Genomic DNA, 19,778 nt, shown 5'->3' on the forward strand with positions numbered 1-19,778 from the left:
AAACCACCCCAAAGCTACTTTTTTTGCCATTTTTTTTTGATTCATCATTTTTTTTTATTTTAGATCAATTTTGTGTTTAGCCAATTGCTTCCCTTTATTATTATAACTACACCCCTCCCCACTCAGGGGATTCGATGTCCTCTGTAAAAAAATTTTAGAAATTAAATATATGTGAACCTGAATACTTTGTATTTTTTTTCTCAACGTCTTTGTCGTCCCTCGATGTCTTCATGTTTGTTCATCGAGGTGAGTAACTCATTTTTTTTTCTTTGTATTTATTTGACTAGAGGATAGTTACAACTTATTTATTGTTGTGTACAAATTTCATAGATGTTATTCAGTCGTCCCCTAACTTTATCTTGACCACGAGCCCTTGCTGTTGGGTTAAATTCACGTGGCACTTAAGCAATTGTCCTTCCACTATATTTTTCGATCACTTTCGGCCTTTTCTTTACATCAATTTAGGATGCTCCAAATTTATCATCAAAATTGGTTATTTAATTAATCTTTCATTTTTTTTTCTTTAATTATTAACCTTTATCGACTGGATACATCTATCAAATTTTACAACCCATTCTTTGTATATAATATATTTTAATCATTTACTCTACTACGGTACATTTATTTTTTAATTTATAATTTTTTTTTTTTTAAAAATGGTACATATGGTGCCGTCTTATTGTACCGCTTTGCGCTGTTTAGCCAATTTCGGCTATAAATTTTTGTTAACTAAGAATACTATGAATAATTTTTTTGTGATTAAGAAATTTTTTTGTTGTAATTGGTTTTGAATACAATGAATTCTTCATTTTAAGTGTTTTTCTTGTATTACTGATGCTAAATGTACCAATCAGTGAATTTTTAAAATTTGTAGTTACTTGTCATGAATTAATAAGTTACATTTTCACTCATTAATATTATTTTTTTTCTAATATGATTAACAATTGGGTCTTTCCACGCACTTGTGAAATTGACTCTCGCGTAAGCAAGCAATCAATCTTAGAAGTATTCCGAAATTGTGATCACTTCACTTATCTAACTGTAACCGCTTTGTATAGGTAAACAATGATCTAATTCAAGCAGTAAACTGTGTAATAATTTAATGTATATTTAATTAATTTGTTAGATTTTGAGTTCAACATAATGATAGAAACAGTCTAATCCCTTTATGAATAAGTATATTTCTTTATTTGTTTCCTTTTTATGAGTCCGTTTGTAAACAACTTTTTTTATATAACAATGATCTGATGATAATTTTTCTTTCCCCTATAATCTGTCATGCTGTAGTGATTATTAACTTTTGTTTAATTGTTTTTAAACTGTTATTTAGTACGAGTTTACCAAGTAGATGAATTTAGTGAAATTTTTTTGATTTTTTTGTTGTGTACTGATCACACACGACCTGAGGAGACGTCTTCAGTAAATTCAATGAAAATTTTTTTTTAAACTTTGTGCATCTTTTTGGATTCCGAACTAAATTTTTTTCATTTCTTTTCATCTGCAAAGTCAGGTGTGAACTTAAGTTTTTTTTTAAAATTGATTAGTAATTGACTAATTAAGTTACATAATTTAACCTACCTTTAATTAATCACAAATTTAAGTTTTGATTTACTTCAATTGAGTTTAATTTATGTATGACAACCATACATGCAGCTATTTATTAGTATAAATAATGATTTATGATTGAGTGATTTGGGTAATTTTGTTTCTTTTGTTTTGTAAATTTGGCCTGTAGATTGTTGACATAACAAATTCATCAAAAATTAATTTTTGTTATTTAAACTAAGATTTATATTTTTACATGCTATAGGATGGGTATGCCATCTCTTTGTTTGTTTTTTTTTTTCAATTATAAGGTGTTTTATTTCTTAAAGATTAACTACTTATTATATTTCGAACCTTTAAGGTTATTCTCTTGATATGTGAATATTTTCATTGGTTTTGTTTTGACAAGTTAATGGTTGTTTTTTTTTATGTTCTTTAGTGCTTTTAAATAACATTTACATAATTCTTGATTTGAAATTTATGTTACTGGTCAATTAATTGATTCTTTTCAAAACATTAGATGATGTAATTAAATTAATTATTTTTATGTTTATTAGTACAATTGTTCTTTGTTGCAAAGTGATGCAACCACTCCTAATCATACACTTTTAGCAATCATGCTGAAAATTATTTCATAATTTAAGAAAATAAACCAATATATATATAGATATAAAAAAAAAAAAAAATCCTTTTTGGTAATGACATACACTTAGTGTTTTGGTGTTGTTCATTTGATATTGTTTCCTGTGTCAATGTTAACAAAAGGGTAATGTGAATCGCATTACTTAATTTTATATTTAACCAAGTATATTTTATTTTTATCTTTTGAAAATGTTTTCTTTGGTCTAAATTAACATTATTTGCTTTATTACAACTTCTGTTTCAAGCTCACATTTACACATTTTAAAATAAGTAGATATTGTAAATTGATTTTTTGTTTTTATTTCTTCACTGTTCCACACACTGTAGTTGAGGGGTTATCTAGAATGTTTGACTTGATTTTTTTTATTTCCACAAATTTTGTATTCAGATGAGATATTATTTTGATTTTGATGAGTTTATTCCGAGAGAGTCGGGATATAAATAATATGTGATTCACTTCAGAAAGTGAAGGAATAAGTTATGAATGCCAGCCCATGTGACCGAGTATGGGAGATTTTGAATCATGCCCCTGGTTCGTCCTGGTCAGTTTTTGTATGGGTGGTATACACATGATATGAGTTATATACTGGGAGAGTAGTCCTGGTAATTATGAGTTATGATAGCCTAGGGCAAAAGTACCTGGCAATTTGGAGTTATGTTCTGGGAAAAGTTCCTGGAAGGGATCATGTCTTGTTTTTAGATGTGATATTAGCATGATGTATATGATAAGAATTGATTTTTGTAGAAAAATTGATTGATTTTTTAGTGGAAAAATTTACTCCTGGCACGGAGATGCCAGAATTTATGAGATTGTGGAATTATGCATATGAAATGCAAATGTTTTTTCCCCAAAAACTCCATAATTTGTTGTATATCAGGTGGACAGACAGTATTTTATTCTAATACATGAAGAATTAATACTAATGAAATTGAGCTTTTCTTTTTATGTAAACAAAAAGACAAAATGACATAATTTTTGTTGTTCATCACTGTAAACAGTGAATTCTTATTATTTTTTTTTTACCTTTATGGTTATGCACATTTAATTATATCTGTTTGATATATTTTTTTTGTTTCTACAGAGAGCAAATTTTTGACCAAAGAAATGTTATTTGTTTTTGTGTGTTTGTTATGCTTGCATTGTTGTTTGAATTTATCATGATAATGTGTCTTTATTAATTTTTTCCTTATAAGTGGACTTTAACCCTAAATTAACTGATTCCTCATGTTTTTTATTATTAAATAAGCTTGGTTTACACACAAGCCTGTTTTGTTTTGCTTTTCAACTGCAAGTTTTGTTGTAATTTTTTTGAACTAATTTAAACAATTTTTTTAGTGATTCTTTTTAGTTATTTAAATTATTTGCTTCCTCGCTTATTTAATCTAGTTTTTTATGACTATTTAATTGTTTTCTGGACTTGCCACTAAGGGAAGAATCCTTACTGTTGACTAGTTGATGTTATCATGCTGGTCGTGATGGCAAATCCTGGTCAGGTTTTCAACAATGTCTTGAGTCTGGTTCTATCCTATTACTGCTATGTCTGGATGATGAACCTTCATCCTTGTCCCTTTAGGAATTGGACTTTTCTGCCCAATTATTTTAACAATAATTTTTTGTCTAAATTCTACTCTCCTTACCTTGTGTAAGCCACCTTTTGGTGAATGTTTCCCACACAAGTATGTTCTAAACAATAAATTTTTTTACTTTTATGAGCAATAATTTTTTTGCTAATACTTAGGCTTTGCCTATTTTCTACCACTTTGTCCACATGCCTTTTTAAGTTACATTTTTTTTTCCCATCTCTAAGTTCACTAATTTCAGTTTACGTTTAACTAATAAATTTTTTTATGCACATTTTCCAATATTCAAACTAGCATCACACTTGTGTTATATGTTTGTTAGGTATTTTACAAAAAAAAAAAAAAATATTTTTCTCGTTCACATTGTTATATTTTGTGTGTGTTTCTGTGTGCGTAACTAAACTCTGGTCAAATGAGAGTTACTCACCCAGAAGCACCGATGGTGTACCTTTTCTTGTCGAGCATAATCTGTCCGAAGTTTGAACTTTCAGATGCCACGAGATGATTTGCTGATTCCTTCAAATGACAACTGGTGTTAAATCAAGTGCTTGCCATCATTAGTACTGACTGAGATGTTATCCAGTACCCATTAATGAACCATCGCCAGGAACTGTGTGGTGACAACCATTGCAATCCAAATGCTCCGTGACGATAACTCTGGTGCATACGAATAATTGGTAACTTTTTTTTTCCCACAGAACACTCCATTGGATGAACAAAATTTTTTTTTTCAACTTCATTACAGTGTATCACCTAATCAACTTCTTGACATTATGAATTCTCCTCTTGTTTACTTATGGTATAAATTAATTTAATGTGTATCATTGTCATAAATATCATGTATGAATTACTGCTTTGTATGTCATAGATGTATGTAACACCTGAGTGGAGATGGGTGGTTGCCTTCTGCCTAACCCCCTTCAATTTTTTTTGACTTGCCGTTTCAAAAAAAAAATTTTTTTTTTTTTCAATCATTTGCCTAGTCTGTTCAAAAATTTTGCGACTGGTCCCAAAATTTTTTTGGGTCAGTTGGGGTGATGTCACAGTGATGTGTGACGTTTTTTTCTAATTGTTTTAATTTAATCCCTTTTTAGTTTAATGTTGGTTGTTTGATGTCACAGTGTTGTGTGACAAATTTTTTTATGTCCGGTATTTAATTTTAATTTAATTTTAATTCAATCTTTCATTGTTTATAATATTTGCACTTTTCCTTTTTATTTCTCTTCATTTTTTTTTCTGTGAAGAGAATTGGAAATGTCTCTTTCTACTCTTAAGTTAGCAACACATTTTGTGTTTTTCTCCTTTTCATCTTTTACAATTCAAGGTCGTCTGACCCCACTGTCCTTCAAGGACGAATTCTCTTCCCTCACTTTCTTTTACGTCACCACTTAAATTCTTTTCCCATCACTTTCAAGTAACCTTCAAATTTTTTTGCACGTAGTGATTCTTCCAGTTGGTTTTTCTAGAATTTTCCAGAATTTTTAGCGTGTTCATGCCTTTTTGTATGTGTGGGAGTACATTTGGCACATGATTGGTGGTGACCTAATCGTGTAGTAATCCCCCCGTCCAATCACAGTCGTTTCTCTCTCCTGCTTTTCAACTCGCATTTTCCCGCGCTTAGGTGACGCCATGATTATCATTAACGTTTCTGGTACTGAAGAGTACACACTTCTCTCGGGGATTGCGGTGCGGCTGGTAAGCTGGCCCTCTTGGTCAGCGAGCCACGCCAAACCACCCCAAAGCTACTTTTTTTGCCATTTTTTTTTTGATTCATCATTTTTTTTTATTTTAGATCAATTTTGTGTTTAGCCAATTGCTTCCCTTTATTATTATAACTACACCCCTCCCCACTCAGGGGATTCGATGTCCTCTGTAAAAAAATTTTAGAAATTAAATATATGTGAACCTGAATACTTTGTATTTTTTTTCTCAACGTCTTTGTCGTCCCTCGACGTCTTCATGTTTGTTCATCGAGGTGAGTAACTCATTTTTTTTTCTTTGTATTTATTTGACTAGAGGATAGTTACAACTTATTTATTGTTGTGTACAAATTTCATAGATGTTATTCAGTCGTCCCCTAACTTTATCTTGACCACGAGCCCTTGCTGTTGGGTTAAATTCACGTGGCACTTAAGCAATTGTCCTTCCACTATATTTTTCGATCACTTTCGGCCTTTTCTTTACATCAATTTAGGATGCTCCAAATTTATCATCAAAATTGGTTATTTAATTAATCTTTCATTTTTTTAATTATCTTAAACTTTATCGACTGAATACATCTATCAAATTTTACAACCCATTACTTTGTGTAATATATATTTTATTGTAACATCACCTTTTATTTTTAAGATATTTAGCATCGGTACACATCATCAACAAAATTTATAATTAAATTTTTTTTTTTTTAAAATTGGTACACCTGAGTTAATAATTTCTAGATAAGAGTAAAAACATTTAAAAGGTAATAAAGTAATTGAAACCAAATTAAACCTCTCAGTGAAGAAATGGAGCTTTCATTAAACTTTTATAATATAATATAATAAACTTTTTTAAACGTAGGCTTTTATTACACATCAATTAGGCCATAACTAATGTTTTTTATAAATAATATTGATTTATTAATATTTAGCAGGTTTTGATAAGTGACTCACTTGCTATATAATTAACATAAGTGAAATTATATAGGTATTTTGTAATAAACCATTTCATTAAACTGTTTCTTAAAATGTAAAACATTAAATTATTTTTAATTTTTTTCTCGTTTAGGTATTCATTATTAGTTGGGAGAGGGTTTTATTAAATAAAAAAGCAACCAATTTACTTCTTACTTTCACTTACTAAATAATAATTATTTACACTATTAGTTTTTTGTGGTTGACTATTTCTAATTCCTTGCTTCTCAGGAAACGTTATGACTATGCTAGCCATGCTAGAAAACTAGCTACTGATGAGTGGGGTGAAGAGGAGGAAACTGAAGACAAAGAAAATGACGGCATGGAATGTGAGGAAATCAGCATAAAGCCTCCAAGATATTATAAAGATCAGGTCTAATAATTTTTATTTTAAAATCAGTATTACTTACCCACTTTTATTTTGCTAAAAATAAGAATGTATTTTCATTATATTTCAATTTCGTTTGTTTTAGATTAAAAAAAAAAGTGTATGTTACCTTACCATTTTCTATTGTGAAATTTAGTAATTGATGTCTTACATTTTTATTTATGGCATTTTTATATTTAGTTTTGTCTACACTCTTTAGTACCTCACATTTGTGGGAATCTTCCATTATAACGACTGCTGATAAAGTCCTGTTTGTTGTTCCATAGATGCAATGCTATTTCAACATCCATTAGAACACCAAGCTGAATCTTTCATTCCAATATGGCAACTGAAATTTTGTTTCATTTTTTTTGTTTATTCCTAGAAAATTACTCCAGAAACAAGTGTTAGACTTTTTTGTGCTTTCAAAACTAACATTTTCTTGTTGACAACAGGTCAATCAGTCAAGTCAATGCTTAGAAAAGTCTTGGGAAAAATTGTTCAAACCACAATTTTTTTGAATATCGCTCAATAAACATGAAACATCTTGAATTCTCTATGAGGAAGAGTGATAAGACCATCCATTCTCTATCTAGGAGGTGCTGGTCGAATTCTATGATAAAAAATATTGTGAAATATCAAGTATTTACCATTATTGAGAATTGAAAATTTATTTTGCGCAGTCATTTAGAAAGAAGAGTTTCGTGTATAATCATCTTCTTCTTCTCTTCTTTGTCAGCGCAACAACCCCTTGTAGCCCTTGGCTGCCTCAACAGCTGACAAACGCCTGCACCTCCTATCCATGGCAACTCCCTTCCAATTATCTTTAGGGTTTTCAAATCATTTTGATCTCGTTGAGCCATCTAGTAGGGGGTCTGCCTCTGGGACGTGACCCCTCGGGATTCTAAAAGGTGATTATTTTCATGGCGCTATTTTCAGGGCTTTTCCATAGATGGCCCAGCCATCTCAGCATATTACTGCGAATTATTTGTGAAATTTGGGACTGCTTGTAGAGTCGGTAAAGCTGGAAATTATATCTGGTTCCCCAGCATCTCCTTTCTTGAATTGTGCCAAAGATGGCTCTGAGGATATTTTTTTCAAAGGTGCCTAGAGTCCGCTGTATATCTGAATTTAGGGTCCAAGTTTCACTTCCATAAAGTAGCACAGGAAGTATGAGTGTCGTATAGCAGTATGTATAATCATAACCTTCCAAAATTTCTTTTCAGTGAGTCAAGTCTCGGGAACATTGTTCAAACCACTATTTCTTTTAATTTCATTGCTAAATAAACATGAAACATCTTGAATTCTCGATGAATGAAGGAAGAGTGACAAGACCATCTATTCTCAATCTCGGAGGTCCTAAACGTATTCTATGATAAAAAAGATTGTGAAATACTGATTTCTTACTATTGTTGAGAATTTGAAGTTTATTCTCTTGTTTAAATATCTTATTCACTCATTTTGTAAACTGATGTGAGAGGTGGTTCATTTTGGAGTTAAAACACATATAATTCACATTATTCTTGATTTTAATTTTGCTCAATTTTCTGGACATATGTTATGTAGCGAAAATGGCTGATCGTAACCAGTGTAACACTATATGCGAAAAATGGAATTTATAATTTTAAGGGAAGTGGGTGGAAGAATAACATCAAAATCACAGATAGCTAGATTATTCAAGATGTTGAAAAGTCCCTTGTTTACATTAGTTAAAAATCATGATGCAATTCTAAAGGCAGAAGAACAAAATGTGTTTCAATTTCATAACATTGCTCTCGTAAAGCAAAATTTCAAAATCTGGAAAAAGCACTTAGTGTCTGGCTGAAGCTTATGTACAGTTTTAAAAGACTTCTTTTGAAGAAATTTAAATTATTTTTGACCTTTAATGTACTATATTAAATAACTTTATTGACATAAAAGAAAATGTGTATTCGTCACCTTCGTAATTCAATTTAAAGAGTAGCATGTTTTTGTAAAAAAAAAAGTATAGTATTTATGAAATATAAGTGAATATTTACACTAATTTTATGTACTCACCATTTAACAATCTAATGTTATTATGTCCATTTTTTAATATTTTTCTTATAACCATCGTTGAACAGCCGACCCTATTTAGGGCTTATGGCTACTAATATTCAACTCCGTAGCCTTGTAATTTTGAACCTATCCAGAAGACAAGGAAGCTCCTGGGTCAGTACCTCCAGAGGTATTGATTTGTTATGGGAATATCAAGGACTTTGCGACTTGACAGATTTAGCATACTTCAATTGCCATTTACTACACGGGGAGTCTTCGGCTGGCAGGGATTGAACCCACAAACTTTTGGACATGGGCCCAGTGCCCTACCAACCAAGCTATCCCAACCTCCATTTTAGTTACGACCAAAGTGGTTATCTTCTTTGACTATACAATGTTGGGTTGCACAGGGGTCATTATATCAAAAGTTGACTGTTACAGGCAAACTGTATATTCATATATTTTTTTAATAAAAATTACTGTTAAATGTATTAAAGAAGTTTACTTTTCTGGATTAGTTATTATTTTCTTTGTTAATGTGTATGGTTTTGCGCTCTTGATTCTCTCAATGACATCAAATATAAAAATTTTAATTTCATTTTATCATGCATTAAGTAATATAGATTGTAAATTAGATTCATGAATAATTAGTTTAAATTTGGTTGCTGTAAAACTTTGTTCTGGTTTAAAATATTTTTCTTGCATAATATTTAATATTTTCATTTAATTAGCTTTCTAAATAGCAATTTTTGTTTCAGTTAATGCTTTCGGAATGGTTAGTCGATGTACCAGACGATATGGCTGCCTTGTGGTATTTAGTACTTTGTCCAGTAGGAAAGCGCTCTCTAGTTGTTGCATCTAGGGTTAGTAGCATTTTTATTTGTGTTGTTTTTAAAATACTCTAAATTTCGGAATATTTATTATTAAATGTTAATTACCACCATGTTGAAAATTTGTTTTAATAATATTTTTTAATTCTAATGTATTGGACTGTTCTGCTGTCTGAAGAACTCCTTAAGAGTTCGATTATTAGGTTCTTAATATAAACAAGAGTGAGACCATTTTTAATGTGAGACCATGGAAAGAATAACAAACTTAAATTTTCCAATGGATAGTTTATGCATTACCTGAGAACTTACTCTGCTATTGAGATTCCTTTAATTATTATATTTTTTTTTCATCATTCCCATGCATTAAAGAAAAACAGTTAATCTCACACCCCTATTCAAAGTGGCTTTTCCATGTAACCTCTAGAATGCAAGACTAATAGTATGAATGGGGATTCAATAAAGAAGCTTAAAAAAACGAAAAATTCTTTCAGGAACAGTTCTGGATGGTAATATGCTACTATCTTGTTACTTATTTTGAGAGACAATGTTTTCGATGACTTTAAACATAAAAGTAAGGGAGAATACAAACTCATATTTTTTTACTATGCACAAGATATCTATTATATTGTTTGATCCTTGTAAATATTAAAGCAATATTGTTTAGAATAATTTAGATTCTTAAAAGAAGATACGTGGTTGCCTAGATTTCACAGAAATGGCTAATTTAGCAAAAATTTTATTTCTGGTTTACTTTATTGTTGCTCTCATAGCATAGGTGGATAATTTTCATCTCGAATATGTTATTTTTTGCGAGCAAATGTTTGTATGAGTAAAACTTTTGTAAGCTCAAACGAAAACAGCAAATCAAAGGCAATCACCATTTTTGCTTAAGAAATGCATAATTTGTCTCTTATCAAAAACTCTTTTTCATATAAATGCTAAACGATCCTTTTGCTTATGGATAGTATTACAATTGGACCAGGCAGACAGGTTTCATCATTCTAAGTGCCATAAACGAGGGGTTAAGTAACATCATACAAAAAAAGAATTAAAAAACGTTTAAATAATTGATAAAGTTTCAAAACTTAGGCATTTGCTTTTGTGTACATATGAATATATATTGAAATTTTAAATCAAATTTTAAGGAGAAAAATGTAAGCAATATTTTTTTGTGCTTTATGTAAACCTCTATACTTTAGGCCTCTTTTAAAAAATAACATAGTTTGATCTTTTAAGAATTGATAAAATGTTAATACTTTTATTTCAATCTTTATTTCTTCAAATGGAAAAAAATGTGCAAAAATACCCCTACTATACACTTTTCTGCCATTGAATAACATTGGGCAAACTGATTTTTTGCGCAGGTAAACCACCAGCTTAATGTTCGATAAAAGTCAGAACTTATTTTCAGTAAGTTAAGTGCTAATAAAGCTTAGTCAAATGTATCAAAAGTACTAAATTTTTCTAATTTTTTATTTCTAAATACTCAAAACTGTGACTTAGTTTCAGGACATACTGTATTTGGAGCAAAACTATTTGTCTTCACATTCCTACAGAGCAATTTAAATAAAAATTAAGATAAAAATTTTAAATACTGACAATAAATTTTATTTTTTTGGTTTTAACGTATAATTTCTTCGATTTAAGTTACTTTTTTCCAGTGTTATAAATCATTTAAAAAATTTAACTAGAAAGAACCCTTTTTTTCTTCTCTCTTTTCTTTTTAAATTTTTGACAAAATGGTTTTACAAAAGAATTGTTTGTACAAATATTCCAATTAGGAATTTAAACCGCATGCTTTAAAATAAAACAAATTGCTTTTAATTGATAATTATAAAATAATTTCCAAATTTGAAAGGTGGCAAAACATTTTTTTGATTAAAAGTGTTTCTTTCTTATATGTGATTTTTTACTTTAAAATTATTGACATCAAATACTTTTCTCCTTTTATTTTTTAGGGTAAAACCAAAGTATATACTAGAAGTGGGTACAGAGTAAATACCTTTTACTCACTTTTACCTGGTGGCAATTGGCGTATTGAAGGTAATAATTTATTCTTTTAATAATTTTGTAAAGATGAAATATTTGAACTTATGTAACTATCACTTTTATTAATATTCAATTATTCTAAACCTATGTTAAGAATTAGATATTTTTTTTAACTCAGATGTAATCTCTAGCTTAAACCTTCAACACACTTCAAAGTTCATTTCTTCACAAAGTTTACTGCTACTGTAATGTAACAAAAAAAGGTGGCAAAAAATAAAAAATGTTATTTTCTTACTCTTTACTGTCAGATGAAACAATGGAAAGTTGATTTTAATCTAGAAGTGTTTCTAATTTTTTCCTAAAGCCTCTGTTATATATTTTTTTTTCAATTTAAGATAATTTTTAAAGCTATTTAAAATAGTTTTTTGTTTTGCAAAGATAAGAGTGTAAATTAATTTGGAAGTGTTCATTATTAAAAAGTTTTCATTTAACTTTGACAATTTGCAGAGCTTTCAAAATATTCTTTTTTAAAATTTAACTTTTTTTGTTGCTAAATTTATCAAAACTGAATTTAAAGATTAGCAGAAGATATAAGTGAGTTAGTTTCCAAATTTTTGATTTAATGACACTTGTTGTGTATAACTGCTATCAAGACAATGATTTTTTATGCCTATTTTTGATCATTCAACCAAATCTTTACTTACCTTGTAAATTACGAAATACAATGGATTATAACAGGTACAAAAAGCAAGACAATATTTGTTAAATCTTTAGACAATATGCAAAAGAATATACTCATATCATGTTATTATGGAATTTATTTTTCAGTTTGTATAATTATTAATTTTTCGTAATTTCATATTATTAAATTTTGTATTAATTCATTTTGTGTTCATTATCAATTAATTTTGTGTTCTAGGATCAGGTAGAGCTTATACCATCTTAGATTGCATATTCGATGAATCTAATAAAACATATTATATATTGGATGTAATGTGCTGGAAATCTCACCCTTGTTATGATTCAGATGTGAGGAAATAAGAATTCTTATATTTAAAATACTATTTTATTTTTGTATTACATTTTTATTATTAACATTACTTTATTGTTTTACTTAATATTCTTTTGTTTTTTTAAGCTTTTATGTATTAAATGTTTGTCTGTTATTTTAATTTTTTGAAAAAAAATGGTATTCACCATTTTTATATGTTAGTAATAATTTTGATTTCTGATAAATTCTTTTAGGCATGTTTCTTATGTTCTGGTATGTAATGAAGTAAAATAAAAAAAATCAAGGAAAAGATGAATTTACTATTACATTTTAAATAATTAGTTTGAAAGCATCCTGACTTTTTTTTAAGCAACAAGTTTCAAGACTTATATATTTAATTCACTATTTTATTTAAAAGAGTTATTTTATAAATTTGAATACAGAATGTCCTGTATTTTAAACACTAATCAAACCACTTTCCCCATAAATATTATACAATTTTATCTCCAAAATATAATTTGGTATATAATCATCAGTCTTGATCTTTGGTTATTTGTGCAAAATTGCTGTTGCACATTATTCACAGATTAATATTAATTATTGTATGAATTATCAGAATAATAATTAAATAATGGTAGAATTTTGTAAAATTTTATTAATAAATCAGTGGACTTTAAATGTTTTGTTGATATTCTAAATTATAATTAACTGATTAATTTCCTTTTTTAACAATAATTTTGCTGAAAACTTATTAATATATTAAATTATTTAATAGAATTAAACTTATTTAATTTTAATAAATTCATATTTTTTTTGATCAACTGTCAAATTAATTTGTTAAAGAAATTTGCCTTGAGTCACACTTTAAAAAAAAAAATCTCTCTTACAGTAAGTAGCAGAACTTATCTCTAATTTTTAATTTAAAAAAGATATGAGATACTTTTAAAGCCAATGCCTATGCAATTATTGTATGAATTCAATACTTACTCTTTATATACTTATTCTTAAGTATATTAAAGCATTCTTAAGTATATATCATTTTAAATAAAATTTTTCTACCATTTGCTTTCGTTTAATTTTCTGTAAAAAGAATCACGATTAAAAACAGAAAAAAACCCCATATATTTCAATTTTAATAAAGGAAAATATTTAATAATGTAATGTTAATTTAAAGAACTGTTTGAAACTTTATTCAGGATATGAATGTTACAGTTATTGGTTTTATAATGTGAGACACATTTTCTCAATTACTTAATTTTTAGCCTAACACTTAAGCATCCTCTGCTGGGAAGGTATCACATTTGTGCTGTTTGTTAACTAAAAGTCATTTTTGTGCAAATGATAAAGTATTACTAGCTTTTATGTTCTTTAATCTTTGCTTCCTTCATAAAAGTATATTTTTTGCAAATTCTTTTTATTTTAAATTTCATAATTAATGTTAATTAACTCATATTTTTTACTAGCTTGAATAAATATTCATTGAATATATTTCTCTCTTTAGACAGAGTTTCGATTTTATTGGAGGAATACAAAAATTGAGGAGACCCCAGAAGTGAAAACTATTTCTGATGATAATCAGGTAATATAACCTTATTAGCCGTATTTAAACACAGTACAGAACCATTTATCCGGTATCCAGATAACCGGGAAACCAGAAAACCAGGGAAAATTTTGCTCTATTTTCCCGCCATTTTCAACTAGAACAATTATGAAAAAAAAAGCGGAAATTGGACTCATCCTTGAAGTTGAGTAGAGGAAAATGTGAGGAAGGGGAGAATATTTTCCCCGGTTACCCAGAGACACGTCATTTCTTCCGTGACCTTGAAGATCTTTAGATCGAGAGGAGGCACAAAAGGGAGGAATGTTTTGTTTTCTCCTTTCGGCCGTCAATCAAACTCAAAGAAGTGGCATGCTGATTTCGTTCTCTGTTTGATTTACGAGGGGGTGGGGAAAATGCATTGCACATGCATATCAGTGAATAGAAGATGAAAGAGAAAAATATATTTATTTATTTGACATTGATTACTAAAAATAAGATCTTTTACTTTTGAATAAATTCTGATTCTTTGGTAGTGCAATATCATTTGCAAGTTTTTCTTGATTTGGAATCACATCTGCTGTAATTGTGCTTTTATAAAAAAGAAATAAAAGGAGAATTGTTTATTAATTTAAACATACCATTATTTTATGAAGCAGGTTTCAGTTTCGTTTTTCTGATTACGCTATGTTTGATTTTTTTTCTTTTCACGATAAATTCCGCACTCAATAGATTAATTCTTTTTAATCATAAATTGTATAATTAGTTTTTTTTTTTAAAAATTCTGTTGATCATGCCGTGTTCCGGGTTTTAATATTTCAGGGCTGATTGTGCTCCGGAAAAAATCCGGATTTCCGGAGTTTTCGCTAACAGTGATCCGGAAGTTTCCGGAGATCGAAGGTCCAGGTGTTTCAAAAAATCATTGATCACAGAAGTTTCCGGAAATCAAATTTTCAAATGTGGAAATTAAAAACACAGTTTTATTTTATTTGTTTGTAAGGGAGAGCCAGAGAGATACTTTATAAGCTTATACTAATGATTAATATTCATTTTTTTATCAGTATATAGTTGTTATAATCATAAACTTAATAAAGAAAGACATATTTGTAAATTTTAATTACTTCTCCAGGTCATCATAGGTACGTATAAATGGTATAGGTATGTGTAAAATTTTAAATATATTTTAAGTAAACTAAGAAATATTGAGAAAAAGGAAAAAAAACCTTGTTTAAATTTTTTTCAATTTTAACAGTTTTTTTTCCCCAAGAAATTTTTTTTTTTCAGGAACTCAAGAAATTTTCCGGAATTTTGACTTGGGCTCACAATCACCCCTGATATTTATGCTAGTGCTTTTTTTTATCTATCGTTTCGGTTCGATAATTTTCAAGTGTTGTTTTTATTTAGATTAATAAGTTTTCCTTTTATTTTATTGCCCCCCCGTATAATTAGGTATGAAATAAATATATTGCGTTATTTAATCATTGGTTTTGTTTATATTAGTTAATTCAGGAATTGTTATGATTTTTAAAAAATAAATATGAGAATTTTGTATTTTTTCACTTGTTTTTCTTCTCTAAACTTGCAAATTTTTTTTGTACTTTAAAATGTTATTTTTCTACCATTTTTTTTTCTTTTTAAATTTAGATGTGCTTTTTCTTTTTTCTCTTACTTTAAAATGTGTTACACTTTTTCCTTGTAATTCGGGTTCGATAAAACATCGATTAACGACACTTTTTGGTAGATCCAGAAAACCGGGAAATTCAGACATCCGGGATAGCGATGGTCCCGAGCTTCCCGGATAATTGGTTCTCTACTGTATTACCTAACATCATTTGTTTAAAATATACTGTCTTATTTTCTATTATTGAGTAATAAATTATTAATTTAAAATATTTTTTTATTATTATCTTTTTTTATACCAATTTATTAAATTGGCTGTATGATTAAGAATATTTCTTCTAGGAACAATCTGATAAGTATTTAAAAATTGCTCAATGTAATATCTTATTCCTACTCTGTAACAATTTGACTTAAGTACAGTTAAAGAAACAGCCAGAATTAAATTTTTTTTTATTGTTGTAGAATTCCCTTTTAAATTTTATTTTGTAGAACAGGGGTGATTGTATTCCAGGTTTTTCAGATTATCCTTTTTAGTCTAAAAATTAATAGCAGGACATAATATTTTTCTGGGAATATCACGAAATTCTGCGTTTCCCAAGACCATTGGTTCTCGGACTTTTGCCAATCAAAAGCTTATAATCTGGCAAAATTTTCACGGAATTCCTCAATCTAAAATTTGAAACTTTTGCCAATTCCTGCTAACGAAATGCTTACATACACAGGATTCTTCTGCCAATGGGCAGAAATCCACCATTTAATTCTTTTACTTTGGCGGATATTTGTCATTTTGAATATTTGAAACTGCGCAGCAATCCGCTAATATATCAATTAATATTCCTGCGGTTCGAATATCAAACATAAATTTTCGTATTTACCTAATTTAAAAGTTTCACTTTGCAATTCATATTCACACAATTTTAAAATAATATATTCACACGATACTAGTGAAAAATAAGATTAGTTACTATAAAGGTGTGATATTCAACATTGGTAGCTAATTCAATTATAAATCTTATTTATAAATTTTTTTTCGTGAAATAGGAAACATATGGGGGTATGTAAATCGATATCTTGATATTGATTTTTTGCACATAAAAGTTTCAGGGATTTTCATTTTGTGTAAAAATCACCCCAGATAGAATGATATATGCCTGGAATTCTCTATTTCTGTTATCTAGTCTGTGTGTTATAATTGTTCTATTGTGTTATTATTCCTTTAACAAAAAATAAATAATAATATTTTATTATTAAAGGATTTTTGCTAATTTTGGTCATAATTTTATGATTTTTTTCAAATTTTTTTTTAGTATAAATTTATCCCTTTACCTCATTATGACTGTGATACTGAAACTTTGAAGAAAACTCTTCAGGATCCTTTACCTTTTCCATCAAAAGTAAGTTATTTTAGGTGATTGATATTTTGTGTTAACCATGTTTATTTCAAAAGAGGCAAAAAAAAAAAATTTTTTTTTTGCCCATTTTTCTTGATTTTTTAAAAGATTTTTATTTTAAAGAATTTCATTTTAAATAATTTCACAAATTTTTTTCAACATTCATTTTAAACTTTTCAAGGGAAAAATATGCAATTTTTTATGGTATATTTGCTCATTGGCGTCGTCAGATAAAATTTATTGGGGGGGACCATAGTTATAACTGTTATTTTCAAGTTTCTAGAGAAAAAGAGAAAAATATTACCCTTGCCCTTATTATATGTATATATCCTAATGTATGACAAAAACATGATTTCAAACAGAAGAAAATTATATTTCACAATCAAATCAATATCTTTTACTAATATTCAATATATAATTATGAAAACTGAAACATCTTGATTCTATGATGCAGAGTGTTCCGTAATCTACGTCCTCATATATAATTTTAGAATCATCTTTAAGAATTAAGTTTAAAAAAATATACAAATTAGAAATCGCAAACTACCATTTAAAGGCAGGGGAAAACGATAAGAAAGTAGTAAAAATCACTATTAAGATAAACAGAATTAAAACTTTAAAACCAGTTTGATTGCCGAATTTAGTTTGAAGTGTCTTTCAATTACACTATGTTTTTTTCGGCAAATAAACATAAATTTTTAATCTCACCTTCTCAATTGATGATTGATCATGTTTTGATTTTCTTTTTCTCCCCTAATGTGTTAATTTGTGATCCTTTTTTTTTTTTTTACTTTTTTGTGACAAGAATTCAAGAAATTTATCCAAGTAGTAGTCTTTACGAAACATCCTGAAAACAATTCTATTAAAAAATACTATTAAGTGCGCAGAAAATTACTAATCAATTGTAGTATGTCTAATGGAATACAACATAAAGTACCGTCTGAGTGGAAACTTTCAGACTAGTAAAAACATTTAAGAAAATCGAAAAATACAATTTAAATCCCTTTTATTTAATTCTTAAAGTATATTATTAAGAAATAATATTACATACAAGATTTGTAATCACGTAATTTTCAGAAAAAAAATTTATGCTTAAAATTAGTATTTAGTCCGAGTAAAAACTTTATATTTAAGCAACTACGGCCACTAGTAAGATTTAGGCAACTGAGGTCACTAGTAATATTTAGGCAACAACGAAGATTGTAAAAACACTTGCATTTGCAAATTTGCCGGGCATTTTTGCTACGTATTTTTTCGCATTTCTTATTGTATTTTTTCGAAGTTTTGGTGCTCTTTGTGAAAATTGCCAAAGGTAAAGAGATTAACTGATCATAAAAATAACAGATAGAAGCTTTTTCTTCAATAAATATTCGTGCTATTGCGATGATAAAGAAAGTTCAAGAGCAAAAATTTAAAGGGGGTTCAAGATCAAAGACTCTAGTCAGTAAGTTCAAAAAATTGAAAGACAATAATGGTAAAAGAGGATGTTGAAAGAAGAAACCGTGTCCTCGTGTGATGAAAGACGAGATTACAATGGTATAAAACAGACACCTAACTTTGTCAAAATCTAGTTTCTTCTATGAAAACTAGAATATTAGAAGAAGATTGGTAGTGTTAATTTTTAATATAGTTACAGACGAATGAAATGCAGAATTTAACGGTAAAAGATCAAAACAAAGCGTACTAAAGCAAGGTGTTGCTCTAAGTCTAATGTAACTCTGGCGTAAAAAAGGAAGGAAAGATCTGGGGCTGACGGATCCGTGTTAACATACTATTGATGAGGATAATATGACGAAACGACAGAAATATTCCCTAAGAATCAAATATTATTGTTTGTTTTTAAATTCCTATCCTACATTTATAAAAATGCTACTAATGTTTTTTTTTTTAAAGTTAACTTTATTTTTTAGTAAATTGATGAAAATTTAAAGTTATTAAACGAAGGAATACAGATTTTTCCATTATCTACGCGTCTACCTGAAGTATGCTATGTCCAGCCATTACCTCGTATTCATAGAAAAATATTCTCAAAGATATTTGTTATGCATTATTTGAAATAATTACATTTTTGACAGCATCACGGAAGTATTTTTCATTTATGAAGTTTATCATAGTAGTTAAACGAGTTATCTAATATCGAGAGATTAAAAAAGTACATTTTGTTTCAAAATGCTTTTTTTCAAATATGCTTGTTAAAACATGACTTTCAAACCGAAATTCCTAATATTTTCTTACGAAAATTTAAAAATATAATTTTAGATTTAATTAAAAAAACGCCATTTATTGCAGATTCTTTAATAATAAAATATTTTTTAATTTGTTTCACCAGGTTAACTCAAGGAACAACATAAACGGCATTTAGGCGCAAAGTCCACGTCTTTGTGTCGTGTTTATTTTGTTTATTACGCTTTTGTAACATTTTTATGAAACTAAATATGTTAAAATCAACGGTAATTGAAATTATTTCTTTCTATTATTATTTCTTATAGAGTAAAATTAATGGAGAAATATGTCTGAGGTAAATTTTGACTATAATGAGTTAGCATGCCTGATCAGTGGCAGCTATGTTTTGTTAATCTTTATTTTGTTTAATTGAA

The 19,778-nt window shown here is 28.4% G+C and overlaps 1 protein-coding gene across 2 annotated transcripts in view; it reads left to right on the forward strand.

Moving 5' to 3' along the window:
- The window catches only part of Snup (snurportin-1), a 28,208-nt gene that overhangs the window by 3,489 nt on the left and 4,941 nt on the right, over positions 1-19,778 (forward strand). For both annotated transcript variants that reach the window (XM_016073840.4, XM_016073841.3), the window contains exons 3-8: positions 6,672-6,813; positions 9,582-9,686; positions 11,612-11,696; positions 12,562-12,671; positions 14,135-14,212; positions 17,098-17,184. In XM_016073840.4, the coding sequence (XP_015929326.2) occupies positions 6,672-6,813; positions 9,582-9,686; positions 11,612-11,696; positions 12,562-12,671; positions 14,135-14,212; positions 17,098-17,184 (607 nt within the window). The remainder of the gene's footprint in view (positions 1-6,671; positions 6,814-9,581; positions 9,687-11,611; positions 11,697-12,561; positions 12,672-14,134; positions 14,213-17,097; positions 17,185-19,778) is intronic.

Source organism: Parasteatoda tepidariorum, chromosome 6, assembly GCF_982258835.1.
Source record: "Parasteatoda tepidariorum strain Cologne lab strain chromosome 6, Ptep-v5.0, whole genome shotgun sequence".
Taxonomy (NCBI): domain Eukaryota; kingdom Metazoa; phylum Arthropoda; class Arachnida; order Araneae; family Theridiidae; genus Parasteatoda; species Parasteatoda tepidariorum.